This window comes from Aureococcus anophagefferens, assembly GCF_000186865.1.
Source record: "Aureococcus anophagefferens unplaced genomic scaffold AURANscaffold_4, whole genome shotgun sequence".
Lineage (NCBI taxonomy): Eukaryota > Pelagophyceae > Pelagomonadales > Pelagomonadaceae > Aureococcus > Aureococcus anophagefferens.
This window is the reverse complement of record NW_008705564.1, coordinates 2439234-2462298: the sequence shown is the minus strand read 5'-3', so window position 1 is coordinate 2462298 and position 23065 is coordinate 2439234. Positions and strand designations below refer to the sequence as shown.

At 71.8% G+C, this 23065-nt stretch overlaps 6 protein-coding genes across 6 annotated transcripts in view; 2 read left to right on the top strand and 4 right to left on the bottom strand.

Annotated features, from left to right (window-relative positions):
• The window catches only part of AURANDRAFT_62333 (hypothetical protein), a gene marked incomplete at both ends in the record, with an annotated part of 3178 nt that extends 733 nt beyond the window's left edge, over positions 1–2445 (top strand). Inside the window, 2 exons of the mRNA XM_009036260.1 lie at positions 126–1305; positions 1436–2445. Coding sequence (XP_009034508.1) covers positions 126–1305; positions 1436–2445 — 2190 coding nt within the window. The remainder of the gene's footprint in view (positions 1–125; positions 1306–1435) is intronic.
• Positions 2446–2906: 461 nt separating this feature from the next.
• AURANDRAFT_71078 (hypothetical protein) lies at positions 2907–7768 on the bottom strand (the record flags this gene model as incomplete). The annotated part of the gene is made up of 5 exons (XM_009036159.1): positions 2907–3322; positions 3517–3968; positions 4168–5694; positions 5850–6597; positions 6920–7768. 5 exons carry the CDS (start codon positions 7763–7765, stop codon positions 2924–2926), a joined length of 3972 nt encoding a protein of 1323 aa, XP_009034407.1.
• Positions 7769–9452: 1684 nt separating this feature from the next.
• On the top strand, positions 9453–9683 carry AURANDRAFT_21736 (hypothetical protein; the record flags this gene model as incomplete). Its single annotated transcript, XM_009036261.1, has 1 exon — positions 9453–9683. A coding segment is annotated over one exon (231 nt), but the record flags the coding sequence as incomplete, so codon positions are not given.
• Positions 9684–9890: 207 nt separating this feature from the next.
• AURANDRAFT_62331 (hypothetical protein) lies at positions 9891–15382 on the bottom strand (the record flags this gene model as incomplete). Its single annotated transcript, XM_009036158.1, has 3 exons — positions 9891–10786; positions 10986–13698; positions 14243–15382. The coding sequence occupies 3 exons, from the start codon at positions 15380–15382 to the stop codon at positions 9891–9893; spliced, it is 4749 nt and encodes a 1582-aa protein (XP_009034406.1).
• Positions 15383–17796: 2414 nt separating this feature from the next.
• On the bottom strand, positions 17797–19136 carry AURANDRAFT_3474 (hypothetical protein; the record flags this gene model as incomplete). The annotated part of the gene is made up of 3 exons (XM_009035884.1): positions 17797–18108; positions 18304–18598; positions 18799–19136. Coding segments are annotated over 3 exons (945 nt in total), but the record flags the coding sequence as incomplete, so codon positions are not given.
• Positions 19137–21212: 2076 nt separating this feature from the next.
• On the bottom strand, positions 21213–22070 carry AURANDRAFT_58770 (hypothetical protein; the record flags this gene model as incomplete). Its single annotated transcript, XM_009036157.1, has 1 exon — positions 21213–22070. The coding sequence occupies one exon, from the start codon at positions 22068–22070 to the stop codon at positions 21213–21215; it is 858 nt and encodes a 285-aa protein (XP_009034405.1).
• Between the last annotated feature and the right edge of the window lie 995 nt (positions 22071–23065).

Sequence of the window (23065 nt, the reverse complement as noted above, 5' to 3'; positions counted from 1 at the left end):
TCGCGCGCCCGGGCCTCGCCGCGGACGCGCTCGGCGTGCTCCGCGCGGCCCTGCCCGTCGGCACGGACGCGCTGGGCGGGCGCGTCGTCCAGTCGGTCGGGCACGCGCTCCTCGCGGCCGCGCAGGTCGCCGCGGCCGCGCTCGCGGCGCCCGGTTCCGGCGGCGGCGACGCGCGCGCCGCGGGGCACGTGCTCGCGCGCGGCGTCGCCGTCGCCCGGGCCCTCGCGCGCCGCGGCCCGCGGCGCGACCGGGCGGCGCTCGAGGCCCTCGCGGACGACGTCGACGGCGCGGAGAGCTCCCCCGCCTGGGCCGCGTGCGGCCGCCTCCGCCGCGCGGCGACGGCGGCGGAGCTCGCGGAGCTCTTCGAGGCGCTCCGCGACGCCGCGGACGCGCGCGCCGTCGACGACCTCGTCGCCGCGGGCGCGCCCGCGCTCCTCCTCGACGCCCTGGCGCCGTCGGACGCCGCGGGCGACGGCCGGCCGCGCGCGGACGCGAAGCCCTGGGCGGCCATGTGGGCCCTCAAGGCCGCGGCGGCCGTCGCGGCCGCGTCGCCGTCCGCGCGCGCGCTCCTGGCCACGCGCGGCGCCGCGGCCGCGGCCGTCGGCCTCGCGGGCGCGTTCCCGTCGACGGCCGGCGTGAGGCGCGCGGCCCTCGCGTGCGTCGCGAATCTCCTGCCGGCGCCGGGCGCGGGCGCGGCGGCGCGGGGCCTCGACGTCGTCCGCCCGGCGGACCTCGACGAGGACGGCGACGCGGCGCTTCGGGACGGCGCCTTCGAGACCGCGGAGCTCGTCGCCGCGGCGGCGGCCGTGGGCCTCGCGGCGGGCGCGGCGACCGACGGCGTCGGCCTCGACGCCTTCCGCCACGGCGTCGCCGACTGCCGCACGCTCGCCGAGGACGACGGCGAGCTCGGCGTCGTCGCGTTGGCGAAGCTGCTGCCCCTCGCGGACCGGCCGTCGCCCTTCGACGGCCCCGCGCCGCCGCGCGGCGACGACGGCGACGACGGCGCCCGCGACCGCCACGGCGCGCGCCGCGCGGCGCACGGCGCCGCGCGGCGCCTCCTCCGGCGGCGCCTCCGCGCCGCGGGCGCGGCCGCGGCGCTCGGCGACTACGTGGGCACGTGCCTCGTCGCCTGGCACGACCGCCGCGGCGGCGTCGCCGCCGCCGCGCTCGCCGCGCTCGGGCCCCTCGACCCCCGGGTCTACTGGCGCGGCGACCTCGTCAGGGGCGTCGAGCCGTGCCGAATTCAACCGCTGGTTTGGGTGGTCCTGACCAAACTTCAGAATTCTCTAGCTCGGTCAAATCGAAGTCGATTCGACTGATTTTTGGACGGATCGATTGCTCTTGTCGAGTTCTCGAAGCACGGCCGAAGAGGTCGCGTCGAAACTGTCGCGTACGCTCACATTGAAGTCGAGTTGAAGATTTTAATTCGGCACAGGCGTCGAGGTCGCGACGTGGTTCGCGAAGCGGCGCGCCGTCTACGGCGCCGCGGCGACGCGGCTCCTCGTCGCCGCGGCGACGGCCGGCGACCTCGGCGGCGCGCCCGGGGGCGCGACGGTCGCGTGCCTCGCGGCGCTCGGCGAGGAGTCGGCGGAGAGCCTCGAGGCCATCGCGCCGGCGCTCGAGGCGCTCTGGGGCGCCGAGGCCGACGACGTCGAGCACCGGGAGAAGCTCGAGGGCTTCGGGGGCGGCGGGTCCGCGGACCAGAAGGCCATGGAGCGGCGCCTCCTCCTGCTCCGCCTCACCAGGGCCAAGGTGCCCGCGGCGAAGCCGAGGGCCTTCGTGCCCGAGACGAGCGACCGCCGCGCGTACCTGCCGTTCCACAAGCCGCCGTCGCCGAAGAAGAAGCGCGCGCGGAAGCGGCGGTCGCGCGCCTTCGGCCGCGCGGCGCTGGGCACGCGGGGGTCGAGCCGCGCGTCGCGGTCCAGCCGCGGGTCGCTGTCGACGCGCGGGTCGACGCGCGGGTCGAGCCGCGCGAGCTCGCGGAGCCGCGCGTCGTCGAACGCGTCGACGGCCGACTCGTTTGTGGTCGACCGGCTCCTGTCGGCGCTGCCCCGCGGGGGCGCCGCGGAAACGCGGAAGCGCCGCGAGCCCCTCAGCCTCCGGCCCGCGCCGCTCCCCGCGCGGCGGCCGCCGAAGAAGCTGGTGGTGTCGCGGCCCCGGCCGTCGACGAAGGCCATGGCCGCGCGCCACCGGGGCCGCGCCGGCGCCGCGGAGAGCGGCCGCGAGCGGCGCACGCGCGACAAGGCGAAACAAATCCTCGCGTCGCTGTCGACGGACGCGCTACCGGCGACGGCGCACGTGTCCCTGCTGCCCAAGCTCGCGGACCACGCGGACCTCCAGGCGCGGGCCCACAAGTTCGTCGAGCGCGGCGCCGAGGACGCGCTCCTCGGCGCCGTGGGCGCGCGCGTCTGTGTGGAATTCAACCACTGGTTTGGGTGGTCCTGACCAAACTTCAGAATTCTTTAGCTCGATCAAATCGAAGTCGATTCGGCTGATTTTTGGACGAATCGATTGCTCTCGTCGAGTTCTCGAAGCTCGGCAGAAGAGCTCGCGTCGAAACGGCCGCATACGCTCATATTGAAGTCGGGTTGAAAATTTGAATTCCACACAGGCGCGCGTCGCGCGGACCGCCGACATGGCGGAGCTCCGCGCGCGGCCCAACCCGGGCCGGCTCCTGCCGCGGAGCGACGTCGTCGGCGCGCGCTTCCACGACGCCGCGGGCCTCCAGGCGACGTGGGCCGGCGCCGCGGCCGCGGCGGACGACCGCCGCGCCGCGGCCGCGCGCCGCGAGCGCACGCTCGACCGCGTCCGCCGGGGCGACTTCTTCAAGGCCAAGGCCGACCAGACGAAGTACGACTTCGACTAGGGTCTTCGTAAACACCGGCCGGGGCCTCGACACGCGCGGGCGCAGCGCCGCGTAACCTTACGAGTTAACGGCCGTCTCGCCCGCGGGCCCCGCGCCCGCGCCGAGCTCGTGGGCCCAGAGGATGCGCACGCGGCGCGTCTCCACGAGCCGCGGGTCGTCGCCGCCGACGGCGCTCGCGAGCAGGGCCTCGCGCTCCTTGATGTGCGTCTTCGCCAATGGGAAGTCGCCGTCGCGGAAGGCCGCGCGGGCCCGGTGGCCGTGCCAGTCGGCCTCGTCCTCCGCGACGGCGTTCCGCTGGCTGAGCTTGAGGCGGGAGAAGAGCTTGAGCGACTTGTCGAAGTGCTCCTCGGCCTTGGAGGGCACCTTCTGCCGCGCGAAGACCACCGCCAGCAGGCACTGCGTCTTCGAGAACTCGACGAGCTCCCGGGGCGCCATGGACTTGACGTTGACGGCGGCCTGGGCAGCAAAAGGGTGATTCAACGTCGCTTCAACGTGAGTGTTCCGCGCGCGCGCGTTCCGGGAAAAGCATTCACGCTTCGAGGCCGCTCCGAGAGATGATCGCTCGTCCAAAAATCAGCCGAAACGAGTGGAAAACGGCCGAGATAGGAGCCTTTGAAGTTGGGAATTTCGCTCTCTTTTCCTGCCCTGACGGCGGCCTGGGCCGCGCGGCAGTTGGACAGCACGCGCTGCGCGAGCTGGAGCATGGACACGCGCTCCGCCTCCGCGGCGTCGTCGAGGTCGTCCCCGACCCCCAAACCGTGCGCGCGGACCCACTCGTCCTCGGCCGCGAGGAGCGCGTCGCCGGCCTCGAGCGCCGCGCGCGCGTAGGTCGGGTGGCCGCTCTCGAGCTCCTTCTCGAAGCAGCGCGCGGCGGCGCCGCAGGCCTCGCCCGCGCACTTGAGCTCGAGCGCGCGGTGCGGCCCGACCGGGTGGTCGCGGTGGAGCGGCGCGCGCCGGAGCGCGCGGCCCATCTTGAGCAAGGTCGCGCCCGCGGCGACGTTCGAGCCGAGGTCCTCGTGGTACTTGAGCGCGTAGCGCAGCTCCCGGAGCGGCTGCACGTTCGACGGGCCCAGGTCCTCCTTGACCATGATCGCGTGGCCGCCTGTGCCGAATTCAACCGCTGGTTTGGGTGGTCCTGACCAAACTTGAGAATTCTCTAGCTCGGTCACATCGAAATCGATTCGGCTGATTTTTGGACGAATCGATTGCTCTCGTCGAGTTCTCGAAGCACAGTCGAAGAGCTTGCGTCGAAACATTCGCGTACGCTCACATTGAAGTCGGGTTGAAGATTTGAATTCCACACAGGCGGCCGCGGTGCCGGAGCGACCCGCCGCCGACGGCGCCCTTGGCCTGGTCGAAGTCGTGGATGTTCTTCGCCGTGCGCGGCTTCAGCGGGGACGCCTTGACGTCGTCGAGCCAGGCGAACAACTGGGTGTGGAACGGCGCGAGGCGCCTGCCGAGCTTGGGCACGTCGAGGTTCGGGTCGCGCTTCGGCTGCTTCGCCTCGAAATCCGCGAGGACGCGCGCGGAAGTCGCGCGCTCGACGCGCAGCCGGTAGATCTTCGTGAAGTCGGCGACGAGCTTTCGATCGGCCGCGGCCATCTTCGGGAAGAGCGCCGCGCCGCGCTTCAACAGCGCCGCGAGCTTGCGGACGTCGACCTGGGAGCCGTCGTCCGCGACGACGATCTTCACGAGGAAGCCGACGTCGTCGGCGTCGAGGTCGTCCTCGCTGAGGTTGAGCAGATCCCCGCGGAGCGCGCCGACGAAGTCGGCCTCGGGCACGCGGCCGTCGCCGTCGCCGTCGACCGCCTTGAACGCGGGCCGCGTCGGCCGGCCCTTGAGCCGCGACTGGAGGCTCCCGATGATGCGCCCGAGCGCCTCCGGGTCGCAGCCCGCGGGGAGCGGCAGCGCCAGATTCTTGCCGTCGAGCGCCTCGTCGTTGTAGAAGTGGGCGATGCCGTGGACGACGAAGTCCGCGAGTTCGTCGACGGAGACGAAGCCGGAGCCGTCCTCGTCGACGACCCGCAAGAACGCGGCGACGTCCGAGTCCTTGAGGTCCGCGTCCGTGATGCGCAGGTCCACGCGGATCATGCGCTTCAGCTCGTCGCCGTCGAGCTGGCCGTCGCCGCTCTTGTCGAAGGCTTTGAGCCCCTCCCTAACGTCGTCGAAGCCCCGGCACGCCTCCTTCAATCGCATCTGGAGCTTCTTCATGACCGCGGCGTCGAAGTCGGGCCGGAGCCGCTTCTTGCGCCGCGCGTTGCGCGCGTCGACGGCGGCCTGCGCCTCGGGCGCGCGCTCGCCCCAGGCCATGGATTTGCCCCTGGCGCGCTGTGGCGCGTTCTCCGCGGACTGCGCGTGGTCCGCGTAGAACGTCGCCATGCCGTACTGCACGAAGTCCGCGAGCTCCTCGAGGGACACGGTCGCGTCGCCGTCGTCGTCGACGGCGCGGACGAACGCGGCGATGACGTCGTCGGGGATCTCGTCGCCGGAAATTCTTAACTCGACGCGGATCATCCGCGTGAGCTCCGCTAAATCCAGCACGTTGTCGCCGCTCTTGTCAAACGCTTTAAAAACCTCGAGGGGCTCCTTGCCGAAGGTCGCGGCCTGGAGGCGGCCCTGGAGCTTCCGCATGACCTCGGGGTCGAAGTCGGGCCTTCGTTTCTTCGCGAGCCGCGTCTTCCGCGCCTCCTTGGCCGCCTCGGCCTCCTCGGCGCGCTCGCCCCACTTCAGGGACTTGACCGTGCTCCGCGAGCCCACGGACGAGTCGTCGGACGTCGCCTGGCTCAGCGCCTCGGCCGTCGCGGCGTCGGCGAAGAACGTCTTCGTGCCTGGGCGGGAACGGGGCGATGCAACGTCGCTTCCATGTGGGTGTTCCGCGCGCGCGCGTTTCAAGAAAAGCATCGAGACCGCTCCGAGGGATACCGCTCGTCCAAACATCAGCCGAAACGAGTGGAACACGGCCGAGAGAGGAGCCTTCGGGAACGTCGCGCCCGTTTCCCGCCCCGCGTCGCGCCGTGCTCGACGAAGTCGCCGAGCTCCGCGAGGCTCAGGGAGCCCGTGCCGTCGTCGTCGACGGCCTTGACGAAGGCGTCGATGTCGCCGTCGCTGAGCTCCGAGCCGGGGATGCGCAGGCTCTTGCGGATCATCGTTTTTAATTCGGCCGCGTCGAGCGTGCCGTCGCCGCCCACGTCGAACTTGGCGAAGAACTCGGCGGGCGACGCGCCGAAGACGGCGGCCTGGAGCTTCATCTGGAAGCGGTGCATGACGGCCTCGTTGAAGCTCGGCCGCTTCTTGCGGCTCTTCTTCTTGGCGCGTTTCAGTTTCTTCAGCTCCTCGGGCTCCTCGGCCTTGGCGCCCCACTTGGCGACCTTCTCGCCGTCGTCGCCGGCCTTGGCGTCGCTGTAGAAGGTCTTGCTGCCGCGCTCGACGAAGTCGCCGAGCTCCTCGAGGCTTAAAGACCCGGAGCCGTCGTCGTCGAGCGCGTCGATGAGCGCTTTGATTTCGTTGTCCGTGAGCTGGTCCTTGCCCAACTTTAGACTCACGCGGATCATGCGCGTGAGCTCCGCGGCGTCCATGTCGCCGCTCTTGTCCTTGTCGAACTTGCGGAAGAACTTCTGGGGCGAGTCGTTGAGGCAGGCGGCCTTCAACTTCTGCTGTAATTTGAGGGCCACCTCCTCGCTGATCTGCTTCTTCTTGCGCTTCTTCGGCGCCTCCTTGATCTTCGTCGCCGACTTGCGGATCGACGCCACGCGGTGCATGGTGGCGGCGGCGCGGGCGGCGGCCACCGGCGCTGCCCCCCAGACGCGCCGGGCAGCGCGCGCTCGGCAACGTCGACTTCACGATCGGAGTGTTGAAGCACCACGGGTCCCCCGGGGTCAGGCGTGCTCAACTACGATACTTGGGGAGGAACAGGGGCGGGCGCGCCGGGGCTGCGACGCGGCCCCGCCGAGGCGCCGCGCGCGCCCCGGAAGGGGCGCGCGCGGCGCGGCGGGCCGGGAGCCTCGGGTCGGCGCGCGGGGGCTTCTCGCGGTTTTTCTCGCTCTAGGAGACGACCGTGTAGGCCGCGCAGGCGGCGTTCCAGGCGATGACGGGCACGAGGTACTGGCCCGAGGCGATGCCCGCGTTCTTCGCGAGGATCGAGAGCGCGGTCCACGCGCCGAAGAAGATGAGGCCGTTCGTGCGCGCGGAGTCCTCCGTGCCGGCCATGACCTTGCCGCCGAGGACGAGGTTGTTGACGGCGAGGCCCTTGAGCGCGATGGCGGCGACCGCGGCCTTCTCGCCCATGATGGAGTCCGTGACGAGCTGCGGCGCGAACCAGAGCGCGAAGCCCCAGCCCATCATCTGCATGCCGACGATGTTCTGCATGGTCACGTCGCGGTTCTTGGGCAGGATGGACGAGAGGCCGTCCGTGTCGAGGGACGTGGCGAACTTCCAGAGGCCGCCCGAGCGCCGCGCGGCGCTCAGCGCGATCAAGCCGCACGCGGCGGCCGTGCGGCCCGCGACGCCCGTGGAGCCCCGCAGGAAGTACCACCAGCCGCCGAACCAGAGCAGGGCCGTCTTGGCCGCGTTGGCCTCGGACTCCTGGCCCGCGCGCGCGCCGAGGAGCAGCGCGGCCATCGCCGAGCCGCGGATGATCACGTCGGTCGCGCCGTTCGTCGCGATGCCGAGGGTCTGCTCCGCGAGCCACGCGGGCTTGGCGAGGCCCGCGACGCCGACGGCCGCGCCGACCCAGGAGTAGAGCGCCTGGTTCGTCGCGCCGAGGTCCGCCGGCGCCACGGAGCCCTTGATGCTCTCAACATCTAAAGCCGCCGCCGCCGGGCGGAAGGGCTTGACCACGGAGGTCGGCGCGCGGAACGCGGCGGTCGAGGCGATAGCGAGGGCGATGAGGAGCTTGTTCATGGTATCGGTGTTGCTCGGAGCTAACGAGGTGGCTTCTCGCGCGACGGAGAGCTTCGTGGATTCTCGGGTTCCGACCGAAGTGGCCGATCAGTGGATTCTTGAAGGGGCCCCTAGAGTAGGCCACGCGCGGTCTGGGCGTCTTTCGCTAAGTCCCCGGGCAGTCTCCGCCAGGTCCTCCGGCGTCTCCGGCGCGTCTCGGAAGTCGCGTCTTGGCCGCGTCTGGGGCGTCTCGGCCGCGTCTGGCGGCGTCTGGCCGGCGTCTAGGCCGGCGTCCCGCGTCTGGGCTGCGTCTCTCGCGCGTCTCTCGCGTCCCGCGGGTCTGGCTTCGGTCCCGGGGTCGTCTTTCGTGGTCGTGGGTTCGGTCCTGGGGTGGTCTCTGGCGTCTTTTTTTTCGCGTCCCGGCCGCGTCCCGCGTCTCCGGCGCGTCTCGGCCGCGTCCCGGGGCGTCTTGGCCGCGTCCTGCCGCGTCCCGGAACTCGCGTCTCCCGCGTCTCGGCCGCGTCTGCAAGACGCAACGTTGCCTAGGGGCCCCTTCTTGAGCCTGAGGACCCCCGGCCGCGCCGCGCGCGCTTCGCGCGCGTTCCTTGCGAAGGCGCTGCCGTGGTCGAACTGCTGGACGAGGTGCAGCGTGGCGCAGGGCAGACGTCGCTGCCGGCGCTGACGTAGCTGTTCCACTTGGCCGTGCCAGTGACGTCGCGGGCGTCGGCGCGGGCGTCGGCGCCGCGGCCGGCGACCCTGCCAGCGCCGCGAGATAGGCGGCCGCGTCGGGCGCGTCGTGATTCGGCGCAAGATGCGGCAGCACCTCCGTGCCGTCGGGCGCCCGCGGTAGATCGCGAGCATGTTCCGGAAATGCGCGTCCTCGTACTTCAGGACGAGCGCGTCGCCGCACTCGTAGCGCGCGCGCGGCGCGTCCCGACGACGGCGCCGCGGGCCTGCGGGTGATGGACGACTCTATCCCTGGCCTGTTGACCCACTTCCAAACTTCCGCCGGTTATCTCTTGTGCCCGTCGTTATTGCCTACGATCACGAAGATTTTCAATTGCAAAAATCGGGTAAAAAGCTCCACTGGCACTTTCGTCGAAACAGGCTCGGCTACGGTCACCGACGGTCTCCTGGCTACGTCGTAAAACTCGCGCCCGGCGCCTCGCGGACGCCGCGTGGGGCTACGAGGATGCGACCGTCGCGGCGTCCGACGACCCAGACCCGCGCGTATTACCCCAGGCGCGGTCTCGAGCGCGCTCGGCTGGCGCAGGTGGCGGAGCCGGGTGGCAATCTCCTTTGGCCCGTCCAGCGATCCACCATGCGCCGCGCCGCGACCCTCCTTTTGACCCTCTGCGGCGCCGCAGCCTTCGTGGGAAGACCGTCGACAAAAAAAAGGCCCGTCGCGCTGAGGAGTACGGCCGAGACGGCGGCGCCGACGAAGCGCGTGATCACGATCACGCCCGACGCGCTCACGCACATTAAAAAACTCCGGGAGGACAACGGCCCGGACACGCACCTACGCATGGGCGTGCGCGCCGGCGGGCGCGTCCGACGGCGTCCCCGCGCGCGCGCGCGCGGCGCGCCGGCGGCCGTCGATCGATCGTCGACGGGTTCAGAGAGAGCGCGGCGCTCCCGCCCGCGGCGCGCGGCCGGACGCGCTGACACGACGTCTCTCCCGCCCCCGTGACGATACTCCGCGCGCAGGTGCTCGGGCCTGTCCTACTCCATGGACCTGTGCAAGACCGAGGACATCGTGCCCGAGGATCACGTGGAGCTCTGGGAGGACGACCTCAAGGTCGTCATCGACGCCAAGTCCATGCTCTACCTCTTCGGCCTCGAGCTCGGCTACTCCAACGAGCTCATCGGCGGCGGCTTCAAGTTCAACAACCCGAACGCGGAGGAGTCCTGCGGCTGCGGGACGTCCTTCGGGATCTAACACCCTGTACAAATACACGAAGGTGGGGGGTGCTCAGCTCTTATGCTCGTCGGGCTCATCGCCCGCGGCCGCCGCCGCGCGCGCCGCGTCGTCGGCGGCCTGCTTCGCGGCCGCGTCGTCGTCCGGCGGCATATCGGGACGTCCTTCGGGATCTAACACCGTGTACACAACTGGAGGGGGTTCTACACACACCGGCGGCGGGGATGCTCAGCTCTTGTGCTCGTCGGGGTCCTCGCCCGCGGCCGCGGCCGCGCGCGCCGCGTCGTCGGCGACCTTCTTCGCGGCCGCGTCGTCGTCCGGCGGCGGCGCGTCGTCCGCCGGCGGCGCCTCCTCGGCCATGACCACGGGCAGCTCGAAGGCCGCGCCGCCGTTGTCGTTGGGCCGCGCCGGGCTCACGCGGCGCTGGGGGACGACGAAGAGCACGGCCGGCAGCACAATCAAAGCGGCGGCCGCGGACAGCGCCGTGTGCGCGCAGATCATGACGCCCAGTTTCTTGAAGGGCAGGATGAGGCAGAAGAGGAGGAAGACGGCGGACGCAAACGTCGTGAAGGCCGCGGCGAAGACGGGCGCGCCGACCTCCGCGAGCGCCGCGGCCAGATGCGCGAGGCGCGCCGCGGGCGTCGGCTCGGCCTCGCCCGCGACCAAATGCGCGAAGGCCGCGTGGAACCGGAAGGCCTGGTCTACATGGAGCACATAATCCACAGAAACGCCGACAAAGATCGACAGCGAGATGGCCTCGATGATGCCGATGGACCACTTCAGCCCCGCGGTCATGAACGCCGTCAGCAGCGCCATCTCCCAGACCACCACCGCCAAGATCAGACACGTGTGGAACAGAGCCCGCGTCAGCAACAGCACGCACCCAAAGGCGCAGGCGACGGACACGAGCGCGGCGATCACGGAGCTCCGGACGATGTTCGCCTCGAGCGACGTCATGACCTCGTCCTCGGACGCCATGATCGGCTTCGACACGCCCTCGGGCCGCGCGTCGCCGCGGTCGTCGAGGAAGTCGCGCCACTTCTTGAAGAGCTTGGACCGGTCCGCGACGTCCGAGTCCTCGCGGTCCGCGAGCGTGAAACGGTCCCGGAGCCACGCGACGTCGCCTGTGCGCAAATCAAATCTTCAACCCGACTTCAATGTGCGCGTATTCGAATGCTTTGACACGAGCACTTCCGCCGTGCTTCGAGAACTCGCTGAGAGCAATCGATTCGTCCAAAAATCAGCCGAATCGACTTCGATTTGACCGAGCTAGAGAATTCTCAAGTTTGGCCCCGACGTCCCAGCTCACTGGTTGATTTGCACACAGGACGTCGCCCGTGTCGCAGTCGAAGCCGACCCAGTGGTCGATGGACGCGCCGTCCAAGAGGACGCGGCTCTTGGCGAAGGTGTTGAGGTGGCGCTCGAAGTCGCGGGGCGACAGCGGCAGGGCCATCCCCCGCGGCTCGAGGAACTCGGACTCGAAGATCTCCAGGACGCAGACCGTGTTCCGCGCGCGGACCCGCAGCGAGTCCGTGGCCTTGGCGAGGCGGCAGGTCTCCAACACGAATGCCTGGACGTCGCGGTCCGCGAGGTCGAAGGACCGGTATCTCGGCTTGCCGCCGCGGTGCCGCGACGTCGCCTTGCCGGGTCGCTTCGCGAGGCCGTAGGCCACGTCCAGGCTGAGCATGGCCGACGCGTCGAGCTCCCGGGCCTCGTCGAACTGGCAGGTGGGACCGTAGAAGCCCGCGTAGCAGTGGCAGAGGCGCGCGCCGTCCGCCAGACCCGCGACGGCCTCGCAGTCGCCGCGGCCGCCGCAGACGGCGTCCGCGTCGCAGGCCGTGGGCGCCGGCGTGGCGACGGGCGCGGGCGTGCGCACGACGGGCGCCGGGCTCGGCGGCGGGAGGGAGCGCGTCGGGGCCGGGGTGGGGTCGGGCGCGGCCGACGGCGCGACCGTGGGCGTCTTCGTCGGGTGGCCGGTGCCCGCGGGCGCGCGCGACAGCGTCGGCCCGTGCGTCGGCGCGGGCGCGGGGAGTCGCGTCGGCTCCGCCGTGGTCGGCCGGGCGCTCGGCGCCGGCGTCGGCGCGGGCGCCGGGGCCGGCGTCGGCGCGGGCGCGCTCGGCGCGGGCGTCGGCGCCTCGACGTCGACGTCCGCGGTGCCGCGCTTCGAGAAGGACGCGCTGCGCGTCGTCGACGCGAAGTAGTCGTCCTCGAGGTCGTAGACCAGACCCAGGTTGTGGCTCTTGAGGAAGAAGCGCGGCGGCTCGTCGTCCGCCTCCGTCTTGAGGACCGCGCCCGTCGCCGCGAGCGCCAACAACCCCGCGCACAGTACGAGGATGGGCCGGTGGAAGCGGCGCACGGACCGGGGCAGGGTCTTGCCGAAGCACTGGTCCACGGCGGCCCAGCTCTTGAACTTCGCGAAGGCCTCGCCCAAATCGTAGGGCGTCGCCACCACGACGGACACGCGGCCCCAGGCGCCCGGCGCGGGCCAGAGCGGGTTCTCGTCGTCGGGCCGCACGTCCTCGGCCACCAGATCCGCCTCGCCGGAGTCACGGGTCACGAGCTCCACGGACGACGCGACCGCGACGTCGTCCTGGCCCTCGACGACCACCGCCGCCGGCGACGACTCGAGGAACCGGCTCCGCAACACCAGACACGCGGGGAAGACCGTCACGTCCAGCGCCCAGTTCACCAGGATCAGCGTGCCGCAGAAGACGCCGAAGGACCGGATCGCGGGCAGCGTGGAAACGGCGTTCGCGAAGAACGACGCGGCCGAGCTCAGCGACGTGATGGCCATGGACGCGCCGGCCTTGCGGTACGTCTCCGCGAGGAGCTCCGGCAGGGACCGCGCGACGCCCCGGTCGAGCTCGTGCTTGAAGACGTCGAAGATGAGGAAGCTGTCGTCGCAGCCGATGCCCGCGATGATGAAGAGCCCGAGGAAGTTGAGCACGTACGTGACCTCGAAGCCGAAGACGGCCCGGTGGAGGTACAGCCCCACGGGCACGGAGATGAGGATCTGGCCCATGGCCACCGTCGCGAGGAAGGGCGACCGCGTGTGCACGACCATGGCCACGTAGACGAAGGCCAGAGCGGCGATCGCGAGGACGCCGTCGTGCCAGACGGCGACCTCGACCTCGTAGTCGTTGATGTCGTGGTTCAGCCAGCAGACGCGCGTGTCCTTCGTCGACGCCGCCTCCAGCGTCTCCAAAAGGTACTTCTCGGCCCAGCGGCGGAAGTCGTCGCGGTCCGTGATCGAAAAGTACATCTCCGTCTTCGACACGTTCGACGCCTGGTGGAAGAGGCCGAAGTTGACGTCGAAGAAGTGGGCGCCTAGATCCGACCGCGCGAGCTCCGCCGTCACCGTAGCGACATCGAGCAAAGCGCCCTCGTCGTCGAAGTAGGGGTCCGCGGCGGAGCGCACCGCGGCGTCGGCGCAGTAGCGGTCCGGCCCGCTGCTCCGATACGTCGTCCAGCAGTGGTCGTCGAACTTGTTGTGGGACACGATCTTGCGCTCGAGGTTCCGCGCGTCGATGATGGACTTGTCGACGATGACGTTGCCCGGCCGGGGCCGCGCCGCGTAGAAAAGTTTCAAGTCCTCGACGACGCCCGACGAGGACAGCCGACGATGCTTCAGCCCCGCGGCCTCGAGGTAGCGGTGCCGCTGGCGGCTCCGGGAGTAGCCCGAGCAGGCGCCGCGGGCCTCCGACGCGTCCTGCGCGGCCTCGAGGTTCGCGAGATTGTAGGACGCGACGTCGTCCTGCCTCGCGTACGCGGCCAGATCCGTCACGAGCCGCAGGGGCCGCCAGCCGCCGCACTCGACGTCGACGAAGGCGAGGACGCCGAGGAAGGCGCAGTAGCCGCCGACGGCGGCGATGACGCGCAGCGGCCGCCGCGCGACGAAGCGCGACAGGATCAGCGCCCAGTCGCTCACGCCCCGGTCCGGCTGGGGCTCGCGCAGGCGGTACTCGACGACGACGCCGAGGCAGGCCGCGAGGAAGAGCGCGTGGAGCGTCGCCTCGACGCCCGCGCCCTCGCACATCTGGTTGCACACAGTTCTTCACGCTGCCAGCTTCGTGCGCTTCGAGCTCCGCAGATCAGATGCTTGCCACAAACCTGGAGCACGTGGTGTTGAGGTTTTCAACTGTAGAATATGCTGCCATCGGGGCAGCCCTCCTCGACGCGCCGTGCCGCCCGCGCCGACGCGCCGCGCCATGCCCTCGATGCTGCACCAGCGCATCACGGCGCACAAGAACGCGCACCGGGACCGCAAGCTGCAGCGGGCGCTGCGCCAGCGCGATTCGGCGACGACGTCCATCCTCAAGAGCCTCGCCATCGTCGTCGGCGTCTGCACCCTCGTCTACGTCATCCACCACGCCCAGGACATCAACCTGAACGGCCTGCCCCACGAGAGAGAGAGCGAGCACGACATGTTCGGCGAGGAGCTCTGAGCGTCCGTCGTCGGCGCGCCTCGCGCCTCGCGAATCCGCGGGGCCGCGTCGTTCGCCGAGGAGTCGTGCCCGAGCCCCGCGCTGGAACACAGTAACATTTTAGCTCGCGCGCCCGCGCATGCGCCGCGCGGCGACGGCCGCGGCGACGGCGACGGCCGCGAGGCCCGCGACGGCCGCGAGGCCCGCGCCGCGCCGCGCCGGCGCCGGGCGCCTCGGCGGCGGCGGTTCGTCGTCGACGGGCGAGACGCCCGGCGGCGGCGCCGGTTCATCGTCGACGGGCCCCTGCGGCTTCTCCGGCGGCGACTCCGCGTCGTCGTCCGGCGGCGCGTCGCCGCCGTAGCCCGCGGCTGTGTCGTCCGGCGGCGCGTCGCCGCCGTAGCCCGCGGCTGCGTCGTCGTCGTCGAAGAGGCCGTCCTTCCAGCCCTCGTCGTCCGAGTCGTCGCTGTCGAGGAAGGGATTCAAACCCAGGAGCGCGTCGTCGACGTCGTCCATGGCGACGCGCGCCGGCGGCGGCGGCGAGAGCGCGACGTCGCGCGCCGGCTCCGCGGGGCGATCCGCGCGCTCGCAGCTCCGCAGGCCGCCGAGGTCGGCATACTTCCTCAGCAACATAAAAACGGCCCCACGGGGCCGCCCGGCCTCCGCCGCGGGCTTGGGCAGCCGCTCGCAGGCCTCGACGTCCAGCGGCAACCCCCGAAAGATCTCGAGGCGCCGCGCGGCGTCGCGGCAGGTCACGAGCAGCAGCGCCCCGCCCACCCGCAGGACCCGGGCGTACTCGCGGGCCACGGCGCGCGCCGCGCCGCCGCCGTCGGACGCGCAGTCGACGGCGTCGACGCACGCCTTGTCTAAAATCACCGACGCGCCGCCGTCGCCGAGCGGCAGCTTCGTCGCGTCCCAGCGCTCGTAGGTCAGGCCCGACACCGACGGCTCCGCGCGCCGCGCGGCGACGCACGTCGCCGAGTAGTCGAAGGCCACGCAGCGCCACTGCACGGGGATCGCGCCGAGGCGCACGAGGTCTGCGGTCAGGCTCGACGCGCCGCAGCCGGCCTCGAGCAGGAGGTGCGCGCTGTCGAACTCGTCGCGCTGGAGCTTGATCTGCGCGCCGTTCCGCAGCAGGATGCTCGGCGGCCGGATGTGGTCCTCGTCGTCGATGTGCTCGAGGACGCGCTGCACCTGGAAGGCCAACGCCTCGCCGTCGACGACGTACCACTCGAAGGCCGCCTCGCCGACGTAGCGCTCGTCCCAATAGGCCTGGGACCCGTACTCCGGGGGTGGCATAGCGCGCGCTCCCCCCTGGTGCTGGCTGCGCGCGGGCTAGCAACAGGCGTCGGCAGCGTCGTGGGAGAGCTGTGGTAAAGTCGCCAAATTGAGCAGCAATTGCCTCACGTTGCACCTGTATCGGCGCGATGGCCGCGGCCCAGCAGCCCTGCCAGTCCTAAAACACGCTTGTCGCATGCGCGCGCCTCGCCTCGTGGACTGCGGCACGTTGCGGTCGAAGCTTCGCGGCGTCGCGCCCGACGGCGTCGCCGCGCTCCTCGGGCCGGCGCCGCTCGTGGCCAAGGTCTCGACGGCCGGCGCCGGCGGTGTTTTTAGTTATAGCGAGGACGACGCGAACGCGACGAAGCGCGACGTCGGCGCGGCGCGGTTCGGCGTCGCCTTCGAGGACTGCGACGCCGCCGGCCTCGTCGCCGCGTGCGCGGCGCAAAGAAAGTCGGGCGAGCGCCGCTACTGGACGGGGCCGTACCGCGGCGACGACGGCGCCTGGTGGCCCGTGCCCGACGCGGCTAGTCTCCCGCGCGCCACGGCCCTCTGGGTCGGCGGCTACGGCTCGACGACGCAGGCCCACTACGACGTCGCGGACAACGTCCTGGGGCAGGTCGCCGCCAGGGCAGCACAAGAGAGCGAAATTCCCAACTGCAAAGGCTCCGATCTCGGCCGTTTTCCACTCGTTTCGGCTGACTTTTGGACGAGCGATCATCTCTCGGAACGGTCTCGAAGCGTGGATGCTTTTTCCGGAACGCGCGCGCGCGGAACGCCCACGTTGAAGCGACGTTGAATCTCTCTTTTCCTGCCCAGGTCGCGGGGCGGAAGCGCGTCCGGCTCTGGCCGCCGGCGGCGCACGAGTGCCTCCACGTCTTCCCCGACGCCCACCCGCGCGCGCGCAAGGCCCAGCTCGACGTCGACGATCCGGCCGCCGGCGGCTACGCGCTCGGCGCGGGTCTGGACGCGCCCGCGCTCGACGTCGTCTTGGAGCCCGGCGACGCTTTGGCGATCCCGGCCTTCTGGTTCCACCACTGCGAGGCGCTGGACCTCTCCTGCTCGCTCAACGCCTTCTTCCCGTCGCGCACGGCCGCGCTCGCCGCGGACGTGCTCACCGCGCCGCGGCCGGACGGCGCGGACCTCCGGTCCGAGCTCGGCCCGGACCTCGCGCGCCGCGTCTACGCGTCGCGCTACGCGCCCCTCGCGGCCGCCTACGGCGCCCTCGACGCCGGCCCGCCGCCGCCGCCGCCGCCGGGCGCGCCCGCGGACGCCGCGCGGCGCGCGCGCGACGCCGCGGTCGCCGCGCTCGCGGCGCGCGACGCCGGCGTCGTCGACGTCGTCCTCGCGCACCTCCTCGAGGCGTGGGCCATGGGACTCGCGGGCGACGCGGCGCGCGTCGGGGACCTGCTCCGCGATCCGGGGCGGTAAGCCGCGCGATCCAACACAGCTTAGTACGTGGGCAGCGCGCCGGCGACGCCCGTCGCGAGCGTGTTCGCGAGGCCCGTCGCCGCGGCGGTCGCGGCGCCCGCGGCGCGGAGCGGCTGGCCGAGGACCGCGTCGCCCGCGAGCGTCGCGGCCTTGGAGGGCGGCGGCGCGGTGCCCAGGATCGCGTCGAGCTGCGCCTGGGCGAGCTCGACCTTGCGCTTCATGGACGCGAGGTGGTCGTCCGGGCGGCCGAAGACCTGGAGCGCGGGCTCGAAGACGGGCTCGAAGCGCGGCCGCGGCGCCAGGTCGAGCGGCGGCCGCTCCGGCGGCGGCGGCGACAGGGGCTCCATGTCCTCGGAGTCCGACGAGTCGTCGGACGGCGGCGCCGGCGGCCGCTCGCGCCACGCGGGCGGCGACGGCGACCGCCACGGCGGCGGGCTCGGCGCGCGCGACGACGCCTGCGTCACCTCGTCCTGCGCGGCGTGCCACTCGGCCGTCGCGTCGCGCCGCGCCAAATCGTCGTCCGGGTAGGCCTCGAAGCGGAAGGCCAGCGTCCGCGCGAAGACGACGCGCGACCCGTGCTTGAGCACCGTCGCGACGGCGACGGACGCGTCGCCCTCCGCGGGCTCCGCGAGCACGAGCCGCCCGTCGACGTGCGTCTCCGCGCCCGGGAGCGCGCAGAGCACGACGACGTCGTTCGCCGCGGAGGAGCAGACGACGGCGTGGCGCGGGCGGACGCCGGAGCCGGCGAGGAGCGCGACGCCCGCCTCCGCCGACGACCCGAGCACCGTCGCGCCCTCGTGGACCCCCAGCGAGCCGCGGCCCGCGAAGGCCGGGTCCGGGTTCAGGTTCGTGAGCCGCGGCCAGCGCGGCGCGCCCGTCGACGTCGACAGCACGGAGTCCTCCGGGTCCTCGGCGGCGCCCTTGCGCGCCAGGGGCGCCGCGAGGAGCGGCGGCGTCGCGGCGACCGACGACTCGACGTCCGACTCGCTCGGCAGGTCCTCGACGGCGTTCACGGACGCCTTGGACCGGACCTTGCGCGCGCGCGCGGCGTACTTGAGCGTCGCCAGCGTCTCCTCGTAGTGGTCCTCGGACGGGCTCACCGTCGCGAGCATCGTCGCGAACGCGTTGCCGCCCAACGAGTCCTTCAACAGCCACGTGAGCGCGGAGTTGCGGTAGGGCACGAAGCGCGGCTTCGCCGGCGCGCCGTTCGTGGACCGCGAGTTCGCCGCCAGCGCTTCGATGACGTCGCAGAGCGTCGCCAGGGACCGGTTGATGGACTTGGCCTCGCGGAGCCGCGCGCCGTCCGTGCCCGTGACCTGGGCGATGCGACGTCGCTTCAACGTGGGTGTTCCGCGCGCGCGCGTTCCGGAACAAGCATCCACGCGTCGAGAGCGCTCCGTGGGATGATCGCTCGTCCAAAAATCAGCCGAAACGAGTGGAAAGCGGCCGAGATCGAGATCGGAGCCTTTGAAGTTGGGCGCGTCGCGCCCGTTTCCCGCGCCGCCCGTGACGGCGACGCGCTCGCTGCCCGCGAGGTCCACGAGGCGGATCGTCGCGCGCGACGACGACGCGTCGAGGTCGACGTCGCGCCACCAGGCGTCGGCGGCGAAGGCGCCGCCGTCGTCGGTGTCGACGTCGCCGCCGCGCTTCCGCCGCGAGAGCGCCAGCGTGAAGACCGCGTGCGACCGCGAGCTCCGCGCGTTCCCCCGCGTCGCGGCCGTCGCGCGGCTCTTGGAGCCGACCTGGAGCAGGGCCACGAGCTCCTCGCGGTTCGCCACGCGCACGACCGTCAGGTCCGGCACGCACCTGGGCAGGAAAAGGGTGCGAAATTCCCAACTTCAAAGGCTCCTATCTCGGTCCTTTTCCGCTCGTTTCGGCTGATTTTTGGACGAGCGATCATCTCTCGGAGCGCTCTCTAAGCGTGGATGATTTTTCCGGAACGCGCGCGCGTGGAACACTCACATTGAAGCGACGTTGAATCACCCTTTTGCTGCCCTGGCACGCACGCGCCGTCGCGCGGGTGCTCGCGGACCCGTAGAGCTTTGCCCGTCGGGAGCAGCAGATCGCGCACGGTCTCGTTGTAGATCTCCATGTAGGACGCCTCGATGGCGATGTCGTGGCTCTTCGCGTGGGCGTCGGCGGCGTCGAAGAGGCCGCAGCAGACGCGCGGGATGAGGCCCCGGTCGCCGCCGTCGCGTAAAGAGGAGGTCGGCGCGGCGCCGCCGAGCATGCTGAACGTCTTGCCGGAGCCCGTCTGGCCGTAGGCGAAGATCGACGCGTTGTAGCCCCGCCAGGCGTGGGCCAACAGGGGCACGCCCAGGCCCCGGTAGACGTCCTCCTGCTGCCGCTCCCTCCCGAGCGCCGCGTCGTCGCCGAACACGGCGTCGAACGCGAACGCGCGCGCCCAGCCGGGGCCCTCGCGGTGCGCCGCCTCGACGGGGTCGGACACGACGACCTTCTTGAACTGCTCCAGGCTCACGATCTTGCCGCTCCCGGCGCCGAGCTCGCGGGCCGACAGCGGCCGGCAGCGCACGGCGACGCAGACGCGCTTCTCCCGCAGCGTACCGTCCGGCGACATGGTTTTCTTTCGTGCGGCGTCGCTTGGGTGTCGCTCCGGCGGCGCGCGCCGGGCCTCTCGCGGCCTCCTGGGGTACAGCTCGCGGCGCGGTGGCTGATCAGATGCACATATCGCACGGCAGTTCCCGCCGAGCAGCGAGCCGGGGAGCTCCGGAGGATGGGCCGGGCAACCTATCGTGATAAAGTTCAACTTTATGAAATTGACTTCAACTTCAGAGATGAAGTTGCAGTGCCTCGACGTAAGGGGGAACGCATCGTGCGTTCGAGTTGATCACGCGTGGACGGCCTACACCGTGGGGGTCGCGCGCGCGCACCAACTCAAGGGGGGGGAAGGGACGTCCTACGTCGTGGGGGTCGACAAAGGTTCCGCGTCGTGGTGCGCGGCCGTGCGCTACGATGCGCGGGGGTCCTTCCACGCCGAGGCCCAGGCCCTTGGCCCCGTGAACGGGGTGCCCTTCCCCGGTGCGCGCGGGGGGTCCGAAAATTCCGCGCGCGGCGGCCGAAGCGCCCCCCCCCCCCCCCCGAAACCCCCGGCGTCGAACGTCCCGCGCGGCCACAGGTACGGCGCTCGTCGGGCGCGCGGCGTCGGCGGAGGGCGAGGCCGCGCGGCTCGTGGCGCTCCAGAAGTTCCTCCAGAGCGTCGCGGACCGCGCGCGGGGCTCGGCGGAGGCCGAAGCTTTGGTCGACCGGTTCCTCCGGGGCGACGACCGCGAGGCGCTCGCGGCGCAGCTCGCGGCGTCCGAGGCGCGCGCCGACGCCGCCGAGGCGCGGCTCGCCGCCGCCGGGGGCTGCGCCGACGCGGCGAAGACGCGCGAGGACCTCGAGGCGTTCCGCCGCGACACGCGGCGCGAGCTCGCGGCGCTCAAGCGGCGCATGCCGCCGCCGTCGGACGGCGAGGACCCGCCGGCGAGTATCCCCGAGCACCACGAGCTCGAGGAGGCCCACGCGGCGCTCTGCCGCGAGTTCGAGCGGGCCGCGGTGAGCCGCGTGCGCCAGGAGGCCAAGGACGCGCTCGGCCGGAAGACGCAGCAGCTGCTGGCGGCCGTCAAGCACCAGTCCGTGAGCCACGAGCGGGAGATGGAGCGCGTCCAGGCGTCCTGCGCCCAGGCCGTCGCCGACGCCACGGCCCACGCGCTCAAGGAGGTCGTCAAGTCCGAAGGCCTCGAGCAATTGGCGCGCGGCGCTTTAAACGCGGCGCAGAAGCGCGGCGACGCGGCCATCAAGCGCCTCGTCCTCGAGAACGCGGCCTTACGGGATGAGCTGCGCCAGTGCTCGGGGGACGCGGCCGGCGAGCGCCGCGACCGGGCCGTGAACCAGCTCACGAGCTCCGACTCGAGTTCCTCGGACGCGGACCTGCCCTCCAAGCCGGCGCCGGGCGCCGACGACGCCCACGCGCAGCTCTGCGCGCGCATCGTCGAGACCGTCGTCGACGCGGCGGCGGACTGCGCGGCGGGCGGCGGCGCGGCCGCGCTCCGCGACCTCCGGAACGCCGAGGCGCGCGAGCGCGACCTCATGCAGTACGTCGCGGAGCTCCGCGAGGCGCTCCGCGCCGGCGGCCTGGCGCCGCCGGAGCCCCGGGCCGCGGCACTGGCCGCCGGGGAGCCGCCCGCCGCGCGCAAGAGCCCGGGCGGCGGCGGCCGGCGCCTCCAGGCGTGGAAGAGCCGGGACTCGTCCGACGACACGCCCGAGGACGCCGACGACGAGCGGCCCCCGGAGGCGGCCCGCCGCGTCGCCGCGTAGCCCGAAGCGAACCGCCGCTCCGTCCGCCCCGCCGTCTAATATCCGTGAGAAGAGAAGCGCCACTGCAGCTGGCGGTGTGTTGCTACTCGGGGGGCTCGCGCCCCTAGGCCGTGAGCTTCTTGGCCTCGTCGTAGAGGACGAGGACGAGGGCCGACGCGATCGCGCGGACGTTGTTGGCCATGCAGCCGCGGAAGAAGCCGGCCGCGCCCTCGCGCTTGTAGATGTGCTTCACGGCCGACGACGCGGAGTTGAACTGCATGTCGGCGCCCGAGCCGCTCTGCATCATGAGGCGGCGGCGCACGGTGTCGATGGGGTACGCGAAGCACGCCGCGGAGATGTCGACGGCCATCGCGAGCCCGAATTTCAGGAAGATCGACGTGTTCGCGCCGCCGTCGGCGAAGAAGACCTGCTTGCCCGCGTCGTAGAAGCCAAAGTAGCCCGCGCGGTAGACGATGATGCCCGCGACGGACGTCGGGTAGCCGCGGTAGAGGCCGGAGACGCCGTCCTTCTTCGCGATGGTCGAGATCACGTCGGGCAACCCGCCCGGGAACTGCTTGACCTTGCCCACGTCCGCCGCGAGGCGCGTGTAGGAGAATTCCAGCGGGTAGACGACCGTGAGGCTCGTCGCGCCCGCGGCGCCGCCGGCCGCGAGGTAGCCCGCGAACCACGCGGCGAAGCCCGCCGTCGCCTTGTCGGGCACGAGCGCCTTCTGGTAGCGCTCCTTGCAGGCGAAGTTGATGGCCTGCGTCGGGAAGTAGCGCGCGCAGTTCGTCAGGTTCCCGCGCCAGAGGGCCCGGGCGCCCTGGTCGTTGACGATGGACCGCGCCGTGCCCACCATGCCCGCGCCCGCGCCGCCCTTGGCCGTCTGCAGCACTATTTTCACGCGCTCCAGCGGCGCGCAGAGCGTCTTCGCGAGGCAGCCGGACGTGCCGCCGAGCACGAGGTTCTTCGCAAAGTCCATGCCCGACGCCGGCGGTGCGGCGGCGCCGCCGCCCATGGTTTGGTCTCGCGGAAGTGCTTGCGGCAGTGGCAGAAGCAATTGCATCGCCTGCTGCAACACCTGCGACGTATCTCGCGATATGCTTGGGGGTTTTGGGTGCATTGGGGCAGCCAGCGGCGGCGCGGCCCGTCGGAGAAGCGGCGCCCCGCCTGGGGCGAGCCGCGGGGCCCCTGCGGCGGCCGGCCTGGGCCGGTCGCGGCGCGTAGTGGTTGAAGCACTCCTATCGCTCGCGCGCAAAGCCATGGGCGCGGAGAAGTACGTCGACGAGTCGCAGGAGGAGATGAAGGAGGACGCGGCGTCGGACTCCAAGTCCATCGAGCGCAAGGCCCTGCGGCGGGTGCTCCTGGTCACCATCCTCCTCGCCGTGCTCAACACGACCGTCGTCCTGCTCTTCACGACCATCAACCGCGAGAACGGCGGCGGCGCCGCGGACCTCGTCGGCCGGAGCTCCGAGCGGCGAACCGTGCGCTGCGAGACGCTCCACGTCTTCGGCTCCGACGCGGCGTTCGGGTCCGGCGCGTCGGCGGCGAGCGGCGCCTGGGTCGACCGCTTCGCGGCGTCGCTCATCCGCTTCGGCGTCGACACGCGGAACCACGGCGCGCCCGGCGCGACGCCGGGCGGGAAACAAAAAATATGCAACGCGACTTCAACTTGAGCGACAGCTTCGACGAGCGCTCTTCTTTGCTGCTTCGAGAACTCAATGAGAGCAATCGATTCGTCCAAAAATCAGCCGAATCGACGTCGATGCGACCGAGCTCGAGAGGTTTGACGTTTTTGCTGGACGGGGCGTTCCACTGGTCGTTTCCCACACAGGCGCGACGTCCGCGGCGGCGCTCGCGACCATCGAGTCCGCCTTCGGCGGCGTCGCGTCGCGGAACGCGTCCTGCGCCGTCGTCGCGCTGAGCCCCGGCGACGACGGCTTCTTCTCCGCGGACGACGCCGCGGACGCGGCCGCC